Raw genomic sequence first — 22,397 nt, forward strand, 5'->3', positions numbered from 1 at the left:
GATTTATGGGTACTTGGTGAGAGTATAGGGAAGTGTGTTACTGCATAGAATGCCTTTCATCAATATCCAGGCCTTGCTCGTGTTTTACAGCATTCCCAGAATTACTCGAACATTGACTTCCCTGGGTCTCAGCAGGCTCAAGTTAATACAGTAGTCATGGGTGGGGCCGGCATCTGTGCTGTTCATCACCCACCCTCCCTGTGACTCTGACACAGCTGCCCCAGCTGCCAGGGCCAACAGCTGTTGCCCCGTTCCTCTCTGCTGGGACTCAGTGCTTGCTGTTACATTCTCGTATTGCAAAGTTCATGTGCTCCAGGGGAATGCAAATTCCTGTCATCTTTATCTCAGTGTAAACCAAATATAGCAAAGAAACCAACTGCAAATAATAATAATACAAACCAAAAGTAAATAACCTTTATATTGTTTTAGCCGATTTGTGTATCACTTCCATAAGTATAGCTAATTGTTGAGTATAGATTTTATTGGACACTGATTTTAAATCAGGAAATTTGCATTAAGAATACTTAAGGTTGGCTGGGTGTGGTGGCTCACGCCTTTAATCGCAGGCCAAGGCTGGTGAATCACCTGAGGTCAGGAGTTCGAGACCAGCTTGGCCAACATGGTGAAACCCCGTCTCTACTAAAAATACAACAAATTAACTGGGCGTGGTGGCATGTGCCTGTAATCCCAGCTACTCAGGAGGCTGAGGCAGGAGAATCGCTTGAACACGGGAGGTGGAGGTTGCAGTGAGCCAAGATCGTGCCATTGCACTCTAGCCTGGGTGATAGAGCACGACTCTGTCTCAAAAAAAAAAAAAAAAAAAAGAATACTTAAGGTTTGCAATTGAAACACAAATGATAAGCTAGTACATTACATTGCTTTCAAATTTTTTTAATTAAAGTTTTTATTTTGAGATAATTGTAGACACACGGGCAATTTTTAAAAAATAGTATGGAGAGATTCCATATATACTTACCCAGTTTCCCCCAATAGGAGCATGCTGCAGAACTGTAGTATAATATCACAAACAGTTATTATCAATGATAAGCCAAGGTACAGAACATTTCCGTCACCTCAAGGACCCCTCGTGTTGCTTTTTATAATGACTTCAAGACCCTCTTAACCCTGACATCTGCCACTCTGTTCTTTATTTCTGTAATTTTGCTATTTCAAAACAACAAGAAGTTGTCATTTTTCCCTTGATATACCTATATAAGCTAAGACTCTCAAATATCTTACCTTTAGTTTGGGAATATATGAATTTATTGAGCCAGTTGGTTCTTATGTGCGTCAGAATTTCTGACCAGCAGTTTTTTTGGTCTTTGATTAATAAAATAAATGTGAATTAGTAAGTCCAGGTTGATTAATACAGTTTTTCAAATTGGGCAGTCTGATAAGGGTGGTGGCAGCAGCTGGCAACAGACATGTCACAAAAAAGTGTAGCATTCACTGGTATTTGAAAATAGCAATATTCAATCAACTTCTCCATGTAGGGGGGTAGGGAACGTGAAGCTTTATTAGTATAGATAGGAACTTCGGGTGCAGTGGCTCACACCTGTGATCCCAGTACTTTGGGAGGCTGAGGCAGGCAGATCACCTGAGGTCGGGAGTTCGAGACCAGCCTGGCCAACATAGTGAAACCCCATCTCTACTAAAAATACAAAAATTAGCCACACATGTGGCACATGCCTGTAATTGCAGCTACTCAGGAGGCTGAGGCAGGAGAATCACTTAAACCCAGGAGGCAGAGATTGCAGTGAGCTGAGATCAAGCCACTGCACTCCAGCCTGGGTGACAGTGCAATAATTTATCTCAAAAAAAAAAAAGAAAAAGAACTTTTCAATTTAGATCATGTTTATGTAAAAAATTAGGCTGATATATGGAGATACCTAAAATAGCCTCATTTTGCTTTTTTAAAAAGCTGCTTATGGGAAGTAAGGAACCCAAATCAAGTTAGAAGCTCTCTTTTTCTGGAATCCCTGATGATGACTTTGTATGTTTTTGACTTCTATTTTACCACCTGCCACTCTTTCCCTTAAAAAGTGAACCTGAAATTCTCTGATGGAGGAAGTTTTTAAAAATGCCAGCTCAGTCCTATTTTTCCTCTACTGTGTCTCATATGGTTCAGCCATGTCCCCACCCAGATCTCATCTTGAATTCCCACGTGTTGTGGGAGGGACCTGGTGGGAGGTAATTGATTCATGGGGGCAGGTCTTTCCCGTGCTGTTCTCATGATAGTGAATAAGTCTCATGAGATCTGATGGTTATAAAAAGGGGAGTTTCCCTCCACAAGCTCTGCTCTCTTTGCTGCCATCCACGTAAGATGTGACGTGCTCCTCCATGCCTTCCACCATGATTGTGAGGCTTCCCCAGCCACATGGAACTGTCAGTCCAATTAAACCTCTTTCTTTTGTAAATTGCCCAGTCATGGGCATGTCTTTATCAGCAGCATGAAAACGGACTAATACAGCATCCCCTCCTCAATTCTTAACTTCCCTTTTGGGACCTCAGCTTGCATAGTTCCCTAAGACATTGAGAAACACCTCTCACCTTAAAGCACAGGAGCCAATAGCATCAGCCATGCTTCCTGTGATCAGCCACGGTTTTAACTGTGTGTGAAATGTGTTTAGAATCAGTGCTGATTGCAGCAGTTCAAGTTGCATGCTGAATTATTTCTATAAATTCAGCATTTGCAGTAGATATTCAGACCCTTTAAGCTGCAGCTTCCTCTCTGCTCTCGTGCCCCATACCACCCTACCTTTCTCATTCTCTCTTACTCTCTCAGATCCATTCTCATAGCTAGAGGTGTGCTGGGCTGGTAAGAAGATTTACAGTAGTTTTCTATAGCATAGCAAAATTGTATATGCATTTCTAAGCAAATAAGTGTGTTGTAAATATACACACATGTAGAGACTCTTGAGATGTAATTTATATAAGTTCACCTCATTATTTAAAGTATACAATTGAATGGTTTTCAGTGTATTTACAGAGTTGTACAACCATCACCGTGGTCTAATTTTAGAGCGTTTCATCACCCCTTAAAGAAACCTGGAGCCATGAGCCATCACTCCATGTTCCCCCGACCCCCGGCCCACCCTCACCTCTGCCCCTGGCAACTGCCAGTCCACTTTCTGTCTCTGTAGATGCATCTGTTCTGGGTATTTCATAGAAATGTGATCATCTGTGTTGTCTTTTGTGACTGGCTTTTTTTCATTCCTTAGAGTATTTCTAAGGTTCCTCTATGCCGTAGCATGTACCAGAACTTCCTACCTTTTTATTACTCAACAGTATTCCCTTATACCACATTTCGTTTGTGCATTTATCGGTTGATGAGCATTTGGGCTGTTTCCATTTTTTGGTTATGGGTAATTCTCCTGTGGACATTTCTGTACAAGGCTTTGAGTGGACTCTGTTTTCGCCTCTCTTGGGTTGCTGGGTTACATGGTGACTCCACAGTTCACTTTTTGAGGAGCTACCAGCTTGTTTTCCAAGGTAGCTGCACCATAAAAGATCTTTTAAATTATTACTTGTTTTGCTAATGTTACAACTTCTGAAATAGCACTAATCTTTTGCCAGGGTCAGCAGTTCCCAGCACTCCTCACGGATCCCTCTCTCTCGGGCCAGGGTGGAGCAGGCTCGCCGCAAGTCATACTAGTGAGCCACACGCCACAGTCAGCGTCTGCTGCTTGTGAAGAAATAGCCTACCAGGTACAGGATATTCTTTCATTCACAGAGCTTTTGTCGCTTTTAAAAACATACAGATTCAGAAGGGATGGCGGTAGAGGGTCATGGGGGTGCTGTGTGGCCCGGGTGGCTGGGGCTGACTTGTGAGGTGTCCCTAGCTGAATCCTGAGTGGACATAGGCTCTGCGGGGGCATGTGTTGAATGACAGGTACGACATCTCAGTCATTTTGTGATTTGTTTCTTAGGGAGTGAGGTTTTAGTACCATGAAATTAGATGTAGCCACCAGTGATATGTAAATCTAATTTTAAACTTATTATATTTGCCTACTGATCAGACTTCACATATCCAGGCACTTGCACTTAGTTCTTTCTGCAGATTTCCTAGTAACACCTTTGCTGATTCTGTTAAGTGTCATATACATTTTCATATACCTGTGTGTGTGTGCATCTGCGTGCAAGATCTATTTGTCATTTGGCTAGTCTTTTTTCTTAAAATACATGTTTTTGGGAGACAAAATATTTAGTAAGCAATAGTCTAAATATAGAAGAGTCTAAAAACTCTTTGCTTAAAAGTTTCCAGGGTCAGAATTAAAGCACAGATGATGAATAATCTCTGAATTTAGGAAGCATTAAACATTTTTAGCAAATGAGTTTTCAAAATAATGACTTACCTGTTTTTCAGTAGGACAAGGGCTTTTTCACAAAGAGATGAGATATAACCAGCACTGGGGATGTCCTAGAGTTTGACCTGAGTAACCAGAGCTCGTCTCACTGAATTTCAGTTTGTATAACTTAACACATTTGTGTCTGGGGTCCCCAAGACTGCCCTCAGGTTTGACGATTCACTACGAGGTCTCACCGGATTCAGAGAAATCTGATCTGTTGGTGGTTGTGCTTTATACTTGTGGTTACAATGGAAAGGTGCAGATGAGAACCAGCAGAAGGAAAAGGCACATGGAGTGGAATCCAGAGAACCCAGGCACAAGCTTCCCAGTGTCCGCTCCAGTGAGGTCACACAGACACTGCTGATTTTCCCAGGAACGCTGTGTGACAGCGCCTGCCAACTGTCGCCAACTAGGGAAGCTCAGCTAAGCTCTGGTATCCAGAACTGTATTAGGGTCAGACATGTGGCCATGGAGTGCCCGCGTGGCTGGGCTTAGCTATGCGGTCTCCAGGCCCCAGCCCCTCCAGGTCAAACTGATGCAGTGGCCCAGGTCCCCACATGAAACAAAAATAGGCCTTCACCATAAGTCACATCATCAGCACACACTACATTGCCCAAGGTCCTGGGTATGAAATACACTCTTACCTACTAATAGTAGGATGTTCCAGGGGCTTATCGGTGATGCTTGGGAGCTGATCAAGGGCACTGGGGAGTGTGCAGGGTTTGAGCACCTCAGGCCTGGTGAGGTAACTGTTGACCACACACATCCACAAATCTTTCATGAAAGATTTCCCCATAGCATGCGATGATGTTTGATAGCACTTTACCCAAAGCAGAACCTCTTTCAGAATTAGAGTCCATCTCTCAAAGCCCACTGCTGCTTTACCAAGTTTCTGTAATCTTTTAAATCTTTTGTTGACATTTCAACAGTGTTCACAGCATCATCACCAGGAGAAGACTCCCTCTCAAGTAACTGCTTTATTTGCTCATCCTATCTGCTCAAGTTATAAATACCATGAGATCCTTATCTGCACAGTTGTAAATACCATGAGATCCTTATCTGCTGAGTTATATATACCATGAGATTGCAGCAATTCAGTCATCTTCAGGCTCCACTTCTAATTCTCTTGCCCATTCCTCCACATCTGTAGTTACTTCTTCCCCTGAGGTCTTGAACCTCTCAAAGTCATCCATGAGGGCTAGAATCAGCTTCTTCCAAACTCCTGTTAATGTTGATATTTTGACTTCCTCCCATGAATCACAAATGTTCTTAATGGCATATAAAGTGGTGAATCCTTTCCACAGGTTTTCACTTTATTTTGCCCAAATCCATCAGAGGAATCACTATCTGTGTCAGCTACAGCCTTATGAGATGTATTTCTTAGTAAGACTTGAAAGTGGAAATTACTCCTTGATCCATGGGCTGCGGAGTGGATGCCATGTTAGCAGGCATGAAAGCAACATTCGTCCCTTTGTACATCTCCATCACAGCTCTTGGGTGACCAGGTGCATTGTCAGTGAGCAGGAATATTTGGAAAGGAGTCATTTTTTTCTGACCAGTAGGTCTCATTAGTGGGCTTAAGATATTCAGTAAATCATGCTGTAAACTGATGTGCTGTCATTCAGGCTTTATTGTTTCATTTGTAGAGCACAGAAAGAATGGATTTAGCATCATTTTTAAGGGCCCTAAGGATTTTTGGAATGGTAAATGAGCATTGGCTTCAACCTGAAGTCACTAGCTGCACTAGCCCCTCATAAAAGAGTCAGCCTGTCCTTTGAAGCCAGACACTGACTTTTCTGTAGCTATGAAAGTCCTAGAGGCATCTTCTTCCACTATAAGGCTGTTCTGTCTACTCTGAAAATCTGTTGTTTAATGGAGTGACCTTCATCGATGCTCTTGGCTAGATGTTCTGGAGAACTTGCTGCAGCTTCTCCATCAGCACTTGCTGCTTCACCTTGCACTGCTGTGTTATGGAGGTGGCTTCTTTCCTTAGTTCTCATGGACCGACCTCTGCTAGTTTCCAACTTTTCTTCTGCAGCTTCCTCACCTCTTGGCCTTCATAACATGGAAGAGAGTTAGAGTCTTGCTCTGGATTAGGCTTTGGCTTAAGCGAAGGTTGTGGCTGTTTTGATCTGTCTAGGCCGTTAAAACTTTCTACTTATCAGCAATAGTGCAGTTCCACTTTCTTATCATTCATGGGTTCGCTGGATAACACTTTTAATTTTCTTCAAGAACCTTTCCTTCATTTCACAAATTGGCTAATAGTTTGACACAAGAGGCTGAGCTTTCAGCCTCTCTCAGCTCTCTATATGCCTTCCTCATTAAGCTTAATCATTTCTAGCTTTTGAAGTGAGGGATGTGTGATTCTTCCTTTCACTTGAACACTTACAGGCCATTGTGGGGTCATGAATTGGCCTCATTTCAGTATTGTTGTGTCTCAGAGAATAGGGAGCCCAAGGAGAAGTGGGGTGGCCAGTTGGTGAAGCAGTCAGACACAAACATTTATAGGTTAAGTTTGCCATTTTATGTGGGCAGGGTTTGTGGTGCCTCAACACAATTACAATAGTAACATCAAAGATCACTAATCACAGATGACCATAACAGATACGCTGTAATGAAACACTTTGAAATATTGCGAGAATTACCAAAATGTGACACAGAGACACGAAGTGAGCATGTGCCATTGGAAAAATGGCACCAGTAGAATTGCTCGAAGCAGCATCACCACAAACTTTCAATTTGTAAAAATGACAGGATATCTATGGAGAGCAAAAAAAGCGAAGTTCAATGAAAATAAGGTATGCCTATAATTAGCAAGGGAAATTCTCTTAGATGTTTTCTGTAAATTTCCCTTGTTAGCTTGTAGCACTGTTTGCCAACATTAACTGGTTTTAATCACGGTCTAATTTCATCCTAATGCTCTCTTGACACAGGTGGAATGCACATTGACGCTTCCAGGCTCTGACCTGGGCTCTGACCAGGGACTTCAGACACATGCCTGGGTCTGCCTCTGGCCTGTGCTTCTGGGAGGATGCTGGGACCACTTTAAGCACCCTGGGTTTATCTGAACCCACTACAGAGTGGCTGGGAGTGCTGGCTGTAGCCTCTGGTGATGTGTGTACATCCCTGCTCCCGTGCATTCTGGCCAGGAGCCCTCAGGCAATCCTACATCTGTGTGATGGCCTGTTTTTAAGACAGGCGGCCAGGCACAGTAGCTCACACCTGCAATCCCAGCACTTTGGGAGGCTGAGGCAGGAGGACTGCTTGAGCCCAGGAGTTCGAGACTGCAGTGAGCTATGATCACCACAGTACTCCAACCTGGGTGACAGAGCAAATTCGTGTTTCAAAACAAACAAACAAACAAACAAAAACCCAAACCCCCAAACAGAGGTGTAGTTAGGACTACCTCATAGTGGTCAGAATTTGGGCATGTAATGTTCCCTGGCACAGAGCACAGGTCCTGGCCCAAAGTAAGTGCTCAGGTGAGAACACTGCTGGTGGCATTGGAGCAGCTACTACGGCCTGGGGCTCACATCGCTCTCTGGTGAAGTCCCTAGAGCAACAACCTTTGCTTTTTAAGAATCTTTTTCTTCATGGTTCATCTGAAGAGAAATCCATACTGATCTGACAAGATGTGTACTCACAATGTAAAAACATGTTTATCCTAAGAGAACCATTGACAGACTGCCCCTTACTCAGCCTGTCCTTTACAAAAGCTAATGAACTAATTTCTGCCTGACCCTTCCCATTAAAGATCTAAGAGACCTGACCTAACTTTGTTAGCAACTTCAAGCTATTAAATCAGAGGGGAGCTGCTGCAGCAAACTGCCTTTCTTCCTTCACTCACTGCTTAAGGGGCCATGGCCTTCTTTTGAAACTGGTTTTACAGGAGAAAAGAGCTGACACTTGCTGGCCAGGTGACTATGGCCAGGCTCCCACTAGGCATGTGGTCTTATGTAGCCGAGCCCTTCCCACAGCCTGGGAGGTGTCTTAAGCGTCACGGCCCCATTTTACTCACAAGGATTCTGTGATTTAAGGGTAGCTTTGAGTAACTTAGTCACCCTGCCAATAGAGACAGAGCTGGCGTTTGAACCTAGATCTGTGTTACCTCACTCTTCATGTCTGAATAGAAGAGTATCATTTTGAGCATTTACACCTGGATTTCCTGTTACTTGAGATCAGCTCGTCTCAGTCAGCTGGGAACTTTTTAGTAAGGGGCAGGTTTTTAGAGGGAGGTTTGGGGTCAGAAGGGTGATCATGTGCCCAGGTGTGTGTTGTGTGCAGCATTTCTCTGAAATACTGACCTTGTTTCAGTTCAGCAAACAAAATTAAGTTCCTGCCAGTGCCGGCCGCTGGACGCAGAGGATGTTGGATCCGTGCCAGGCCTTTCCGGGCTCATTAGGATGTGAGAGACTGCCTTCCTTCCTCTTCTGCTTCCCAACAACCACACTCCTCATGCTTGGGAGGGGGTAGACATATACACTTCTACCCTCCCATCCCCACACAGAATAACCTGCTGTGGGAAGCACATTATTTCTAGCTGTGGCCAAGTTTATGCTTCAGGCTTAAAAATCATCTCACACTCATTCTGTAACCAATTTCCCCTTCTCCTTTGGGCAAGTATGATTTTAGCAAAATTCTATTAATATAATTCAGTCTGTAGATTTATATATATATATGTAGTTATGGAATTCAGCGGAACATTGAGATTTGTTTCACAGTAGTAGCAATGATTCAGAAGCTTTGTTTCTGATGCGATTACGCTGAAAAATATTTTGCAGAAATAGTTTTTAAAGTTTAGTGTGTTCATTTGTCTTTCTTCGAATGATGTGGACCGGATATTGAATTCTCACATCTCATGAGTAAAATGTTTGGTTCAGAAACAATTTTCTGTCTGTGTTCATTGCCACGACTCCTGGTAGATGCTTCGTAACACTGATGGAGGACATTAGGCCGCTCCATAACTACAGGTTTTTATTTGAGTTGATGTTCGTCAGCATGCGTTTATCTGTGGTTACACAACCAGCCTTTAGTATCATTTATTCCTGTGCTTTTCAGACTTTTTTGACTCACATGGAATATATTGTATGCAGTGACCTCAACACGTGTGTGTTTCTGTCATTTTTCTTTACACTCACAGATATTCACCTGTAGACACACACCCGACACAGGTGTCATATTGTAGAATAACACCTGCAGATACTCACGTGTAGACACACACACCTGACACAGGTATCATGTTATAGAATAACACCTACAGATACGTGTAGACACACACCTGACACAGGTGTCATATTCTAGAATGACACCAGTTCCTGCACATCTCACATGGCTACAATGTCTTTTCTGATCTTTTCCTTTGTTCCTTTTTTCCCCATTCTGTTTTTTAAAATTACAATACAGATTAATAATATAGCACCCTGTATAAATCTTTTTTTGTTGTTTAAGTATTTTTCTTTAATGTTTACTTATTATATTCCAGAATTAATGAAAAAGTATTTGATAAACTAGGAATAATAAAAATGTGGACAGATCTCATTAATTTGCGTTACAATGGGTTTGTTAAGCCATCACATAGAAATTTGCATTTGCAAAACCGGAATCTCTTGTTTATAAAAGCTGAGTCAGCCCGGTGCCGTGCCTGATACCTGTAACCCCAGCACTTGGGAGACAGAGGCAGGAGGATCCCTTGAGTTCAGGAGTTTTAAGACCAACCTGGGCAACATAAGGAGACCCTGTCTCTACAAAAAATAAAAAAATTAGCTGGGCATGATGGTGAGGTGGTGCGTACCTGTGGTCCCAGGTATTTGGGAGGGTTGGGGTGGGAAGATTGCTTGAGCCCAGGAGTTTGAGGCTATCGTGAGCTGTGATTGTGCCACTGAACTCCAGCCTGGGCAAGAGAGCAAGACCCCATCTCAAAACATTTTTTTCAAAATTTTTGAAAATTATTTTTTCACGTGGTGGTGGCATCCCATTAAGATGATTTGAAAATCTAATTGGTTGTGATCCACGGTTTGGAAAAAATGGTTTAATTCCATTAAAAGCTAAAAACACCTTTTGTTGTTAAGAATTGTTTATCTAAAGCTACTACCAGTAGTGAGCATTTAGTGAATGCCTGCCATATGCAGCCCTTGGTAGGCAGGTGGTTCTCCCATGAGGACGCAAGCACAGACTGGTTAAGTACTTAGCCCAGAGTAGCCTGGACAGTCACGTTGGAGCTGGACTTTGCACCTGGTCGGTGCAGCACAGAGCTCATTCCTTAGCTGCTGTTGTGCGGTCTCAGTCTTGCAGGACAGTGTGCATTCTGGTCTCATATTGTGTGGAAGGTGCCTCTGGCTAAATTATCCTGATGATAGGACATGCAGCGTGGGCTTGGCGCGTCCATGCTAGGAATGTCCCTGTTATCACCATGGTGTCTGTCAGTTCACAAACTTCCACAAATCCAGCCAAGTGAGTGGAAAGTCACAGAATTTCTGGCTCTTTCCAGGTAGCTGGCATCTCTGGGAACCTGGCCCCGGGCAGCCAGCCCGAGAAGGAGGGCCGGGCACACCAGTGCCTGGAGTGTGACCGCGCCTTCTCGTCGGCGGCAGTGCTGATGCACCACAGCAAGGAGGTGCACGGCCGGGAGCGCATCCACGGCTGCCCCGTGTGCAGGAAGGCCTTCAAGCGCGCCACGCACCTCAAGGTAGGCCCACCGTGCCGCAGCAGAGCTGTGTGCCCCCCACGCGGCTAGAGATGCAGAGTCCAAGATTTAACACCGGCTGGGAATCCGGCATGTGTTTTTGAGGAAAAGCTCAATAGATGTAGACTTATTGTTGTTCTGGTTGTAAGAGGTCCGCTTGCTGTACAGATGGATTGCATATTCACTTGCAACTCACAATCAGTTTGCAACACAAATTAAAATAACATTGAAATGCCCTCTCTCCCTTATCAGACTGGCAAAAATGTAAAAGTCTGTCAGCACCCATTGTCGAGACTGTCAGGAAACAGAGGCTGGCTCACATAATGGCTGTTAAAGCTGTGACTTGTTAGAACTTTCTGTAGGGGCATTGGGCAGCCCTAACAAATGCATGTGTGCCCACCCTGGGGACCAGCCCTGAAGATGCCCCTTCAGCTTCCCAAGGTTTAGCTGCCCACGCTTTCCACTGTAGCAGATCCATCATTGCACAGTGGAGACCTGAGTGCCCGCATATGGGAAGCAGAGGATGAGTCTGGGACATCCCCACAGAGGGTGCTGTGCTACAGTGGGCAGGAGGCAGAATTCCAGCAGGGTGCTCTGATGTCCAGCCCAGGGCGCTATGTCTTCCGTGTGAAGGGAATGGGGTGTGGAAGGGGTGGAACACAGAGGAGCGTGCAGCGCGGATGCCTAGCCAGCACCACTCCAGCCCAGTGGCCGTGGCCAGCGTCAGCACCCACACATCAAGACTGCATCTGTCCTTGGCAGAGCGAGGTGAAAATGACACTTCTCCCAAAAACCTCATAACATGAGAAAAACAGACAAATTCCAAGTGAGGGATAGCCTGCAAAATTTCTGACCAGCCTTGGCCAGGCCATGCGGAGGGCAGAGGCATGCCACGCTGGCCGGGAAGGAAAGCTGTGCTAAGACAGCTGGACCCTTGGGGTTTCTGTGTATGTTGGGGGGTGGGGATTGTTTGTGGCCTTTGTGCGTCTGTTGTCTTTCAATGAGTGTAGGACAAGAAGAAGGGAGAGTCCTACTCAAGGAGAAATTCCTGTCCCAGGAACTGGAATCCTTGGATCCCTGTGACCAGAATGGCTGTTTTGGAGTGTGGAGTAGAGCACACGGGCGTTGGGTGTATTGCAGGCTAGTGGTGTCAGTGGTGATGGCCCTGTCCTGTCCGGGCTGGGAAGCCCAGGGCCCCACCTGTGACACTTGCTGTGGCTCCTCTCCCAGGTCCCTCCAGGGGCTGGTGAGCCCCGAGTCCCTCACTCCTCCCTCTCTGTGCCTGAAGGAAGCCTGTTGCTTGGCTGCTTGGGTTCTTTTTTATTTTTAATTTTTTTTACTTTCACTTTAGGTTCAGAGGTGCATGTGCAGGTTTGTTATATAGGTAAACTCAGGTCACAGGGGATTGTTGTACAGATTATTTCATCACCCTGGTACTAAGCTAAGTGGCCAATACTTTTTCCTGCTCTTCTCCCTCCTCCCTCAAGGAGGCCCAGTGTGTGTGAGTTGCTCCTCTCTATGGATCCATGTGTTCTCACCATTTAGCTCCCACTTATCAGTGAGAATATATGATACTTGGTTTTTTGTTTCAAGATAGATTGAAGACTGAAATGTAAAACCCACAGCTCTAAAAACCCTGGAAGACAACCTAGACAATACCATTCTGGAGAGAGGAACAGGCAAAGATTTCATGACAAAGATGCCAAAAGCAATTGCAACACAAGCCAAAGTTGGTAAATGGGATCCAGTTAAACCTAAGAGCTTCTGCACAGCAAAATAAACTATCAACAGGACTCTCTTTTGAAATCTTCTGATGAATCTCCCTGCCCCAGGACTGCATTAGCATCCTCTGGTGTGGTGAGCTAATGGCCATGTTGGCGGCTCTGCTGAGTCCCCACCAACTTCAGGGCACAACACCTCCCCTTCTTAAAAATTCACACCTCACTTGTAGCAGAGCCAGGCTGACAGGTGTGTTGCAGTAAGAACGATATTAACTCCAGCTGATTGCAAACTTATTTTATGATGAAATTCTTTCTTGAGGAACATTTGCCATTGTCTCAGAGAGCACTCACTCTCTAGGGAGAACTAGGTTTACAGTAACCTGTGCCGCAGGGTAAGCCTAACTCCTCCCTTTGAGGAGTGCAGCTCGTCGGTATTTCTTTTAAAGTCAGCAGCATAGAGTGGCAGCCACATGTACTGTTACCACGGCAGGAAGTTTCTCTCTCTGGAGGTCAGAGAAACAAACAGAAGCTAAGGTTATAGAAGCTTTCCTTTCCATCCCACCAGACACTCTGTTCCCCCATGGACTCTCTCTGTCCTCCTTTCAGTTGAGCAAACAGTGAGTGCCTGCTGTATGCAAAGAAGGTGGTCCCAGAAACAGGTGGTTCCATCCTCAGGAAGCTTAGTGCTCAGTGTGACTGTAGTTACATCCAACGCGGACCGGGTGGGAACCCCAGATGGAGTGGGAAAGGAATGCACTCTAGCTGTTGATGGTGATTGGTGTCATCGGGGTGGTGGTGTCACTGGTCAGGCCTCACCTGCAGTCCTGGCTCTGCCTGGTCTGCCGTGCTGGGGAGGCTCCCGCACTCACCTCCCGAGTTTGTTTTTCCCACCCTGCTGCTTTCATTACATCCACCTCCCAGGCTGTGCTGGGCCTTGAGCAATGCGACATCTGTAACTGGAACACAGGCAGTCACATTGAACACACACAGGAAGCATGTACTTTTCCATGACTCCTGCCTTACAGGGTAGAGGTTAGGTCTAAAAACTGGGATTCTATCAGGATAATTATTATGCTTGTGCAATTTTGGAAAATAACCACATTGCACATCCTCAGGTGCCTGCAAGGGCAGCAGCTATCAGATCTTTGAGAAATTTGCAGTCACATGAATGCAGTATCTCTGGCAAGTTGCCAGTCACAACGTGAGAAGGGAACAGTTTCCTCTTGGCTTTAGAAGCCTCCAGAACCACCGTGAGGCAGTTGTCCTATCACCGGGAGAATGCACTTTGGAATCACAGGCATTCCGCGAGGACTCGGGTGAGAGTCACTGGACATATCCCAGCTGGGTGCTGCGGGACCTCGGGCCATAACCTATGGGTGGCCTCGGGCCGTGACATTGGGGTGGACTCGTGTGTGAAACGGGGACAGAATCCCCCACAGCCAACAGAGAGAGCTCACCTGGACTCCTGCACTAGGCTCATGGTTTGACGCCCTTGGTCTCAGTTAAAGCTGATGAAGGAGACATTTCTACCCCGATTTGGGACACAGATGTGGCCAAGGCACATAACTAGCAGGCGGTAAAGCTCAGGTGGGGACCGGAGTCTCCCCGAGAAGCCCCAGGCCCATCATCCTGTTGTCACTACCGATGGATAAAGTCCTTAAGAACACAAATCACAGATTAGCCTTTGATTTTGTCCTTGCTACTGACTTGAACTTTGCAGTCATTTGCTTCCTCTTGTTTCTAGTCTCGAAAGCTCCGTTTTGATCTCGTTTCTTGGTTTTTCTGTGTGTTGTCTCCCAGGAGCACATGCAGACACACCAGGCCGGCCCCTCTTTGAGCTCCCAGAAGCCAAGAGTGTTTAAATGTGACACTTGTGAGAAGGCGTTTGCCAAACCAAGCCAGCTGGAGCGCCACAGCCGCATCCACACAGGTAACAGGGAGGGATGCGCTTTTGTTTCCTTACTCTTTGAAGTAGACACCATGGGCGAGAAAACAGAATTCCACCTGTACAATATTCGCGAGTGATGGAATGCCTTATTTATAAAGCAAGGTCTACATGTTCCATTTCCCCTGAGTTTTGACCTATTTATCATCTTAACTAACTTTTCACATGGAAGATTTTGATGCTTACATTATGACCATAGGAAACAGAAGCATCACGCAAGGCTCCTGTGCCGTGTCTGGGATGTTGACCACATCACATCCCTCCTTCCCTCCTGCTAGAGCAAACAGGCAGCCCCCAGTGCCTGGGTCCTATGTCCTCATGTCACCGGGGAACTTAATTTTTAATCTTCCTCTTCTGTCTTAAAACTTTTTTTCTCTACTGGCTTTTCCTACACCACCTAAATCTGCTCAAACCTTTTGTCTTAGAGAACAAAAAACACACAGAACAAAGAAACAAGCTCTGCCATCTCTCTGCCTCTTAACTGGTACATGATAGCTCTGTGTCAGCCCTTCTGTCTCTGCCCTGCCCTGACAAGACATCATCCCATGCTCATTTTTGTCGTGATCATCTGACGACTCACTGTGGGCCTGGGGTTCCACAGGCTGCATCCACTGTGGCCCTTCCATGACTCTCTGATCCCTCTGCCCCATCTGCTGGAGGTCGTTAGGACCTGGCCAGGCTCCCTCTGGTCTCCCCATGGCTCCTCCAGCCCTTTGTTCAGACGACAGCCAGGCTGAAAGCCTGAGAGAAAAGAGGAACATTCAGTCCCTCTTGTTCATACCTCAGGGTAGAGCCTAGGCATCCACTACCCTCTTCTTAGAGACACTGACATTTGCCATTTTCTGTGCAGGGGAGCGGCCGTTCCATTGCACGCTTTGTGAGAAAGCCTTCAACCAGAAGAGTGCGCTGCAGGTGCACATGAAGAAGCACACGGGGGAGCGGCCCTACAAGTGTGCCTACTGCGTCATGGGCTTCACGCAGAAGAGCAACATGAAGCTGCACATGAAGCGGGCGCACAGCTATGCTGGTGAGAACACTGCACCTGGGGGTGCATACACTTCGGTGGCCTGCGAGGCACCCTGTGTTTCGCATACATTGTTTCCTTCAGTTCACATGGTGATTGTGCATTGCACGTGGTACAGCCTCAGTTGTGTGGACTGGAAACCTGTGCTTTATTTTATTTTTTTATTTCCATAGGTTCTTGGGGGAACAGGTAGTGTTTGGTTACATGAGTAAGCTCTTTAGTGATGATTTGTGAGATTTTGGTGCACCCATCACCCAAGCAGTATACATTGCACCCTATTTATAGTCTTTCATCCCTCAGTCCCTTCCCATCCTTTCCCCGTGAGTCCCCAAAGTCCATTGTGTCACTCTCATGCCTTTGTATCCTCATAGCTTATCTCCCACTTACAAGTGAGAACATATGATGTTTGGTTTTCCATTCCTGTGTTACTTCGCTTAGAATAATGGCCTCCAGTCTCATCCAGGGCGTTGCAAATGCCATTAATTAATTCCTTTTTTTTTGGCTGAGTAGTATTCCATTGTGTATATATACCACAGTTTCTTTATCCACTTGTTGATTTATGGGCATTTGGGTTGGTTCCCTCTTTTCGCAGTTGCGAATTGTGCTGCTATAAACATGCGTGTGCAAGTGTCTTATTTTCCTCTGGGTAGATACCCAGTCGTGGGATTGCTGGGTCAAATGGTAGTTCTATTTTTAGTTCTTTAAGGAATCTCTACACTTTTCCACAGTGGCTGTGCTAGTTTACATTCCCACCAGCAGTGCAGAAGTGTTCCCTGTTTACCACATCCATGCTAGCGTGTACTATTTTTTTTGTTTTTTGATTATGGCCATTCTTGCAGGAGTAAGGTGGTGTCACATTGTGGTTTTGATATGCATTTGCCTGATCATTAGTGATGTTGAGTGTTTTTTCATATGTTTGCTGGCCATTTGTATATCTTCTTTTGAAAATTGTCTGTTCATATCCTTAGCCCACTTTTTGATGGGATTGTTTGTTTTTTTCTTACTGATCAGTTTGAATTTGTTGTAGATTCTGGATATTAGTCCTTTGTCAGATGGATACATTGTGAAGATTTTCTCCCACTCTGTGGGTTGTCTGTTTATTCTGCTGACTGTTCCTTTTGCCATGCAAAAGCTCTTTAGTGTAATGAAGTCTCGGCTATTAATCCTTGTTTTTATTGCATTCACTTTTGTGTTCTTGGTCCTTGCCTAAGCCAATGTCTAGAAGGGTTTTTCCAATGTTATCTTCTAGAATTTTTATAGTTTCAGGTCTTAGACTGTTTTTTTACCCATCTTGAGTTGATTTTTATATAAGGTGAGAGATGAGGATCCACTTTCATTCTACTGCATGTGGCTTGCCAATTATCCCAGCACCGTTTGTTGAAAAGGGTGTCCTTTCCCCATTTTATGTTTTTGTTTGTCTTGTTGAGGATCCATTGGCTGTAAGTATTTGGGTTTATTTCTGGGTTCTCTATTCAGTTCCATTGGTCTGTGTGCCTATTTTTATACCAGTACGATGCTATTTTCGTGACTCTGACCTTATAGTATAGTTTGAAATCAGGTAATGTGATGCCCCCAGATTTGTTCTTTTTGCTTAGTCTTACTTTGGCTATGTGAGCTCTTTTTTAATTCCATATCAATTTTAGAATTGTTTTTTCTAATTCTGTGAAGAATGATGTTGGTATTTTGATGGGAATTGTATTGAATTTGTAGATTGCTTTTGGCAGTATGACCATTTTCACAGTATTGATTTACCCAACCGTGAGCATGGGATGTGTTTCCATTTGTTTGTGTCGTCTGTGATTTCTTTCAGCAGTGTTTTGTAGTTTTCCTTGTGGAGGTCTTTTACGTCCTTGGTTAGGTGTATTCCTAAGGTTTTTTTTTTTGGTTTGTTTTTGTTTTGTTTTGTTTTTTCCAGCTATTGTAAAAGGGGTTGAGTTCTTGATTTCTCAGCTTAGTTGCTGTTGGTGTATAGAAGAGCTACTGATTTCTGAACATTAATTTTTTATCTGGAAACTTTACTGAATTCTTTTATCAGTTCTAGGAGCTTTCTGGAAGAGTCTTGGGTTTTCTAGGTAAACAATCATGTCATCAGCAAACAGCGATAGTTTGACTTCCTCTTTACTGATTTGGATGCCCTTGATTTCCTTCTCTTTTCTGATTGCTCTGGCTAGGACTTCCACTGCTGTGTTGAAGAGGAGTGGTGAGAGTGTGCATCCTTGTCTTGTTTCAGTTCTCAGAGGGAATGCTTGTAACTTTTCATCATTCAGTATTATGTTGGCTGTGGGCTTGTCATAGATGGCTTTTATTATTGAGGTATGTCCCTTGTATGTTGGTTTTCCTGGGAGTTTTAATCATAAAGTGATGCTGGATTTTGTCTAATGCTTTTTCTGCATCTGTAGAAATGATCATCTGATTTTTGTTTTTAATTCTGTTTATGTGGTGTATCACGTTTATCGACTTGTGTATATTTAACCATTCCTGCATCCCTGGTATGAAACCCACTTGATCATATGGTGGAGAATCTTTTTGATATGTGTTGGATTTGGTTAGCTAGTATTTTGTTAAGGATTTTAGCATCTGTGTTCATCAGGGATAATGGTCTGTAGTTTTCTTTTTTGGTTATGTCCTTTCTTGGTTTCGGTATTTGGGTGATACTGGCTCCAGAGAATGATTTAGGGAGAGTTCTCTTTTCCTCCGTCTTGTGGAATTGGTACCAATTTTCCTTTGAATGCCTGGTAGAATTCTGCTGTGAATTCATCTGGTCATGGACTTTTTTTGATTGGTAATTTTTAAATTACCATTTCAATCTTGCAGCTTGTTAGTGGTCTGATCAGGGTATCTGGTTCTTCCTGATTTAAGCTAGGAGGGTTGTCTCTTTCCAGGAATGTATCCGTCTCTTCCAGGTTTTCTAGTTGATGTGTGTAAAGGTGTTCATAGTAGCCTTGAATGATCTTCTTTTTTTTTTTTTTTGAGACAGAGTCTCGCTCTGTCGCCCAGGCTGGAGTTCAGTGGCGGGATCTCAGCTCACTGCAAGCTCCGCCTCCCGGGTTCACGCCATTCTCCTGCCTCAGCCTCCTGAGCAGCTGGGACTACAGGTGCCCGCCACTGTGCCTAGCTAATTTTTTGTGTTTTTAGTAGAGACGGGGTTTCATCGTGTTAGTCAGGATGGTCTCCATCTCCTGACCTCTTGATCTGCCCGCCTTGGCCTCCCAAAGTGCTGGGATTACAGGCGTGAGCCACCGCGCCCGGCCTCAGTGATCTTTTATATTCTGTGGTGTCAGTTGTGATATCTCCCGTTTTGCTTCTTACTGAGCTTATTTGGATTTCCTCTCTTCTTAATCTTGCTAATGGTCTATCAGTTTTATTTATCTTTTCACAGAACCAGCTTTTTGTTTCATTTTATCTTTTGTTTGTTTCAATTTCATTTAGTTCTGCTCTGATCTTGGTTATTTCCTTTCTTCTGCTGGGTTTGGTTTTGGTTTATTCTTATTTCTCTAGTTCCTTGAGGTGTGACCTTAGATTGTCTGTGTGTGCTCTTTCAGGCTTGATGTAGACATTTAGGGTGATGAACTTTCCTCCTAGCACTGCCTTTGCTGTATCCCAGAGGTTATGATAGGTTGTGTCACTACTGTCGTTCAGTTCGAATAATTTTTTAATTTCTATCTTGATTTCATTTTTCACCCAGTGATCATTCAGGAGCAGGTTATTGAATTCTCGTGTATTTGCATGGTTTCAAAGGTTCTTTTTGGAATTTATTTCCAGTTTTATTCCACCGTGGTCTGAGAGAGTGCTTGATATAATTTCCATTTTCTTAAATTTATTGAGGCTCATTTTGTGGCCTATCATATGGTCTGTATTGGAGAAAGTTCCATGTGCTGTTGAATACAATGTGTATTCTGCAATTGTTGGATGGAATGTTACATATATATATCTGTTAAGTCTGTTTGTTCCAAGGTATAGTTTAAATCCGTTGTTTCTTTTTTGACTTTCTGTCTTGATGAACTGTCTAGTGCTGTCAGTGGAGTACTGAAGTGTCCCACTATTATTGTGTTGCTGTCTATCTCATTTCTTAGATCTATTAGTAATTGTTTTATAAATTTGGGAGTTCCGTGTTAGGTATATGTATGTTTAGGACTCTGGTATTTTCCTGTTGGACAAGGCCTTTTATCATTATATAACGTCCCTCTGCTTTTTTAGCTGCTGTTGCTGATGACAATGTGGCTAAGCACTGATCTTTTTGCGATGAATTTCCCAGGTGTTGTTTGTGCTTCTTGGATTTGGATGTCTGGGTCTCTAGCAAGGCCGGGGAAGTTTTCCTCCATTATTCCCCCAAATATGTTTTCCAGACTTTTACATTTCTCTTCTTCCTCAGGAATGCCGAATATTCTTAGGTTTGGTTGTTTAACATAATCCCCAGACTTCTTGGAGGCTTTGCTCATATTTTCTTCTTCTTTTTCCTTTGTCTTTGTTGGATTAGGTTAATTTGAAGATCTTGTCTTCGAGCTCTGAATTTCTTTCTTCTACTTGTTCTGTTCTATTGCTGAGACTTTTCAGAGCATTTTGCATTTCTATGTCTATTGTTTCCTGAAGTTTTCCTTATTTTTTAATTTATGCTATCAATTTCATTGACTGTTTCTCCCTTCACCCTTGTATCGTTTTTTTATTTCCTTACCTTTGGCTACACCTTTCTCTGGTGCCTTCCTGATTAGCTTAATAACTAACTTCCTGAATTGTTTTTCAGGTAAATTGAGGATTTCTTCTTGGTTTGGATCCATTGCTGGTGAGCTAGTGTGATTTTGGGGGGGTGTTAAAGAGCCTTGTTTTGTCATATTACCAGAGTTGGTTTTCTGGTTCCTTTTCATTTGAGTAGACTCTGTCAGAGGGAAGGTCTAGGGCTGAAGGCTGTTGTTCAGATTCTTTGGTCCTACGGGCTGTTCTCTTGATGTAGTACTGTCCACCTTTTCCTGTGGCTGTGGCTCCCTGAGAACAGAGTTGTAGTGATTGTTACCTTTCTTCTAGGTCTAGCCGCCCAGCAAGTCTACCCGGCTCCAGGCTGGTACTGGGGGTTGTCTCACAGAGTCCTGTGATGTGAACCATCCGTGGTCTCTCAGCTGTGGGTACTGGCATCTGTTCCGGTGGAGGTGGCAGGGTGGTGAGATGGACTCTGTGAGGATTCTTAGCTTTGGTGGTTTAATGCTCTATTTTTGCGCTGGTTGGCCTCCTGCCGGGAGGTGGTGCTTTCCAGAGCACATCAGCTATGGTAGTATAGGGAGGAACAGGCAGTGGGCGGGGCCCTAGACCTCCCAAGAATATCTGAATATCTGCCCTTTGTCTTCCGCTGCCAGGGTGGGTAGAGAAGGACCACTGGTTGGGGGCTGGGCTGTGCGTGTCTGAGCTCAGACTCTCCTTGGGCGGGTCTTGCTGTGGCTGAGTATTTGGGGTGTCTCCTGGGTCCTGCAGGAGCAATCCACTTCCTTCAGAGAGTCTGTGGGTTCTCTCAGGTTTCCTGACTTATTCCCCTAGTTTTTCTGGGGCAAAAATTCACAGTGTGAGCCTCCACATGCTGCTCTGTCCCTGAATCTAGTCCTGCCTCCCATCCACCATGATCTCTGGAAGCCTGTGCTTTTGTTACTTTAATACTTAGTGTATGCAGTTGTTGAAGCTGGCTATGGACTGCCCCTTTCACACACACACACATACACACACACACACACACACACACAAATTTGATTAGATTAAATTTATGATATATTTTGGCAAGGATGCAGAAATTTATTGGAGTAAAATGGCAGCCCAGAACCTGAGCAAGCACAACATTTCTGAGCAGCTGGTTTCCCACTGGACAGAGCTTTCTGTAGGGGCTGTCAGCACCCGGGCAGTCAGAGGCCCAGAATAGCATCTCTGTCTGTCTTCACAGCGTGTCTGGAAGCCCCTTTTCCCGCAGCGTGCAGTTCGGGTGCTATCTCGTTACTCAGGGGCACAGAGCAAACAATCTGCACCAAGTGCTCCTGTCTGCATCCTGTTGACCTGGCACAGACAACATGTGGGCCTTGGTTTCTCTCTTGATTGGCTAACTTTCGTGCCTTTCAGGGTGTGGATATTGGGGTGTGATCCTACTGCCTGTCTGTCTCTTGTTCATCTTTGTTTCCTACACAGAATCTAGCAGTACCATCCATCTCTGAGGAAGGAATGACAACAAATGACCTAGACTAGGTTTCAGAGGGTGGCAGTAGCTGTGCAAGGAGCTAGAAATGTTAAAGTCTGAGTATACCCCTTGGGGTGCTCCATGCATTTTGCGGGTGTGATTTGGTTGTTGGAGGTGGTGTGCTCCGTGAGATCTGTGGTTTGGTTGTTGGAGGTGATGTGATTTGTGAGATGTGTTATTTGGTTGTTGAAGGTGATGTGATCTGTGAGATCTGTGGTTTGGTTGTTGGAGGTGGTGTGATTCGTGAGATTTGTGATTTGGTTGTTGGAGGTGGTATGATTCGTGAGATGTATTTTTTGGTTATTGGAGGTGCTGTGATTAGTGAAATTTGTTATTTGGTTGTTGGAAGTGGTGGTGTGATCTGTGAGATTTGTGATTTGGTTGTTGGAGGTGGTGTGCTCCGTGAGATCTGTGGTTTGGTTGTTGGAGGTGGTGTGCTCCGTGAGATCTGTGGTTTGGTTGTTGGAGGTG

At 44.5% G+C, this 22,397-nt stretch overlaps 1 protein-coding gene across 1 annotated transcript in view; it reads left to right on the top strand.

Annotated features, from left to right (window-relative positions):
• The window catches only part of ZNF236 (zinc finger protein 236), a 144,408-nt gene that overhangs the window by 117,737 nt on the left and 4,274 nt on the right, over positions 1-22,397 (top strand). The window contains exons 27-30 of the mRNA XM_011948932.1: positions 3,577-3,708; positions 10,837-11,034; positions 14,553-14,682; positions 15,548-15,724. Coding sequence (XP_011804322.1) covers positions 3,577-3,708; positions 10,837-11,034; positions 14,553-14,682; positions 15,548-15,724 — 637 coding nt within the window. The remainder of the gene's footprint in view (positions 1-3,576; positions 3,709-10,836; positions 11,035-14,552; positions 14,683-15,547; positions 15,725-22,397) is intronic.

This window comes from Colobus angolensis, unplaced genomic scaffold, assembly GCF_000951035.1.
Source record: "Colobus angolensis palliatus isolate OR3802 unplaced genomic scaffold, Cang.pa_1.0 Scaffold287, whole genome shotgun sequence".
In the NCBI taxonomy this organism is placed as follows: domain Eukaryota; kingdom Metazoa; phylum Chordata; class Mammalia; order Primates; family Cercopithecidae; genus Colobus; species Colobus angolensis.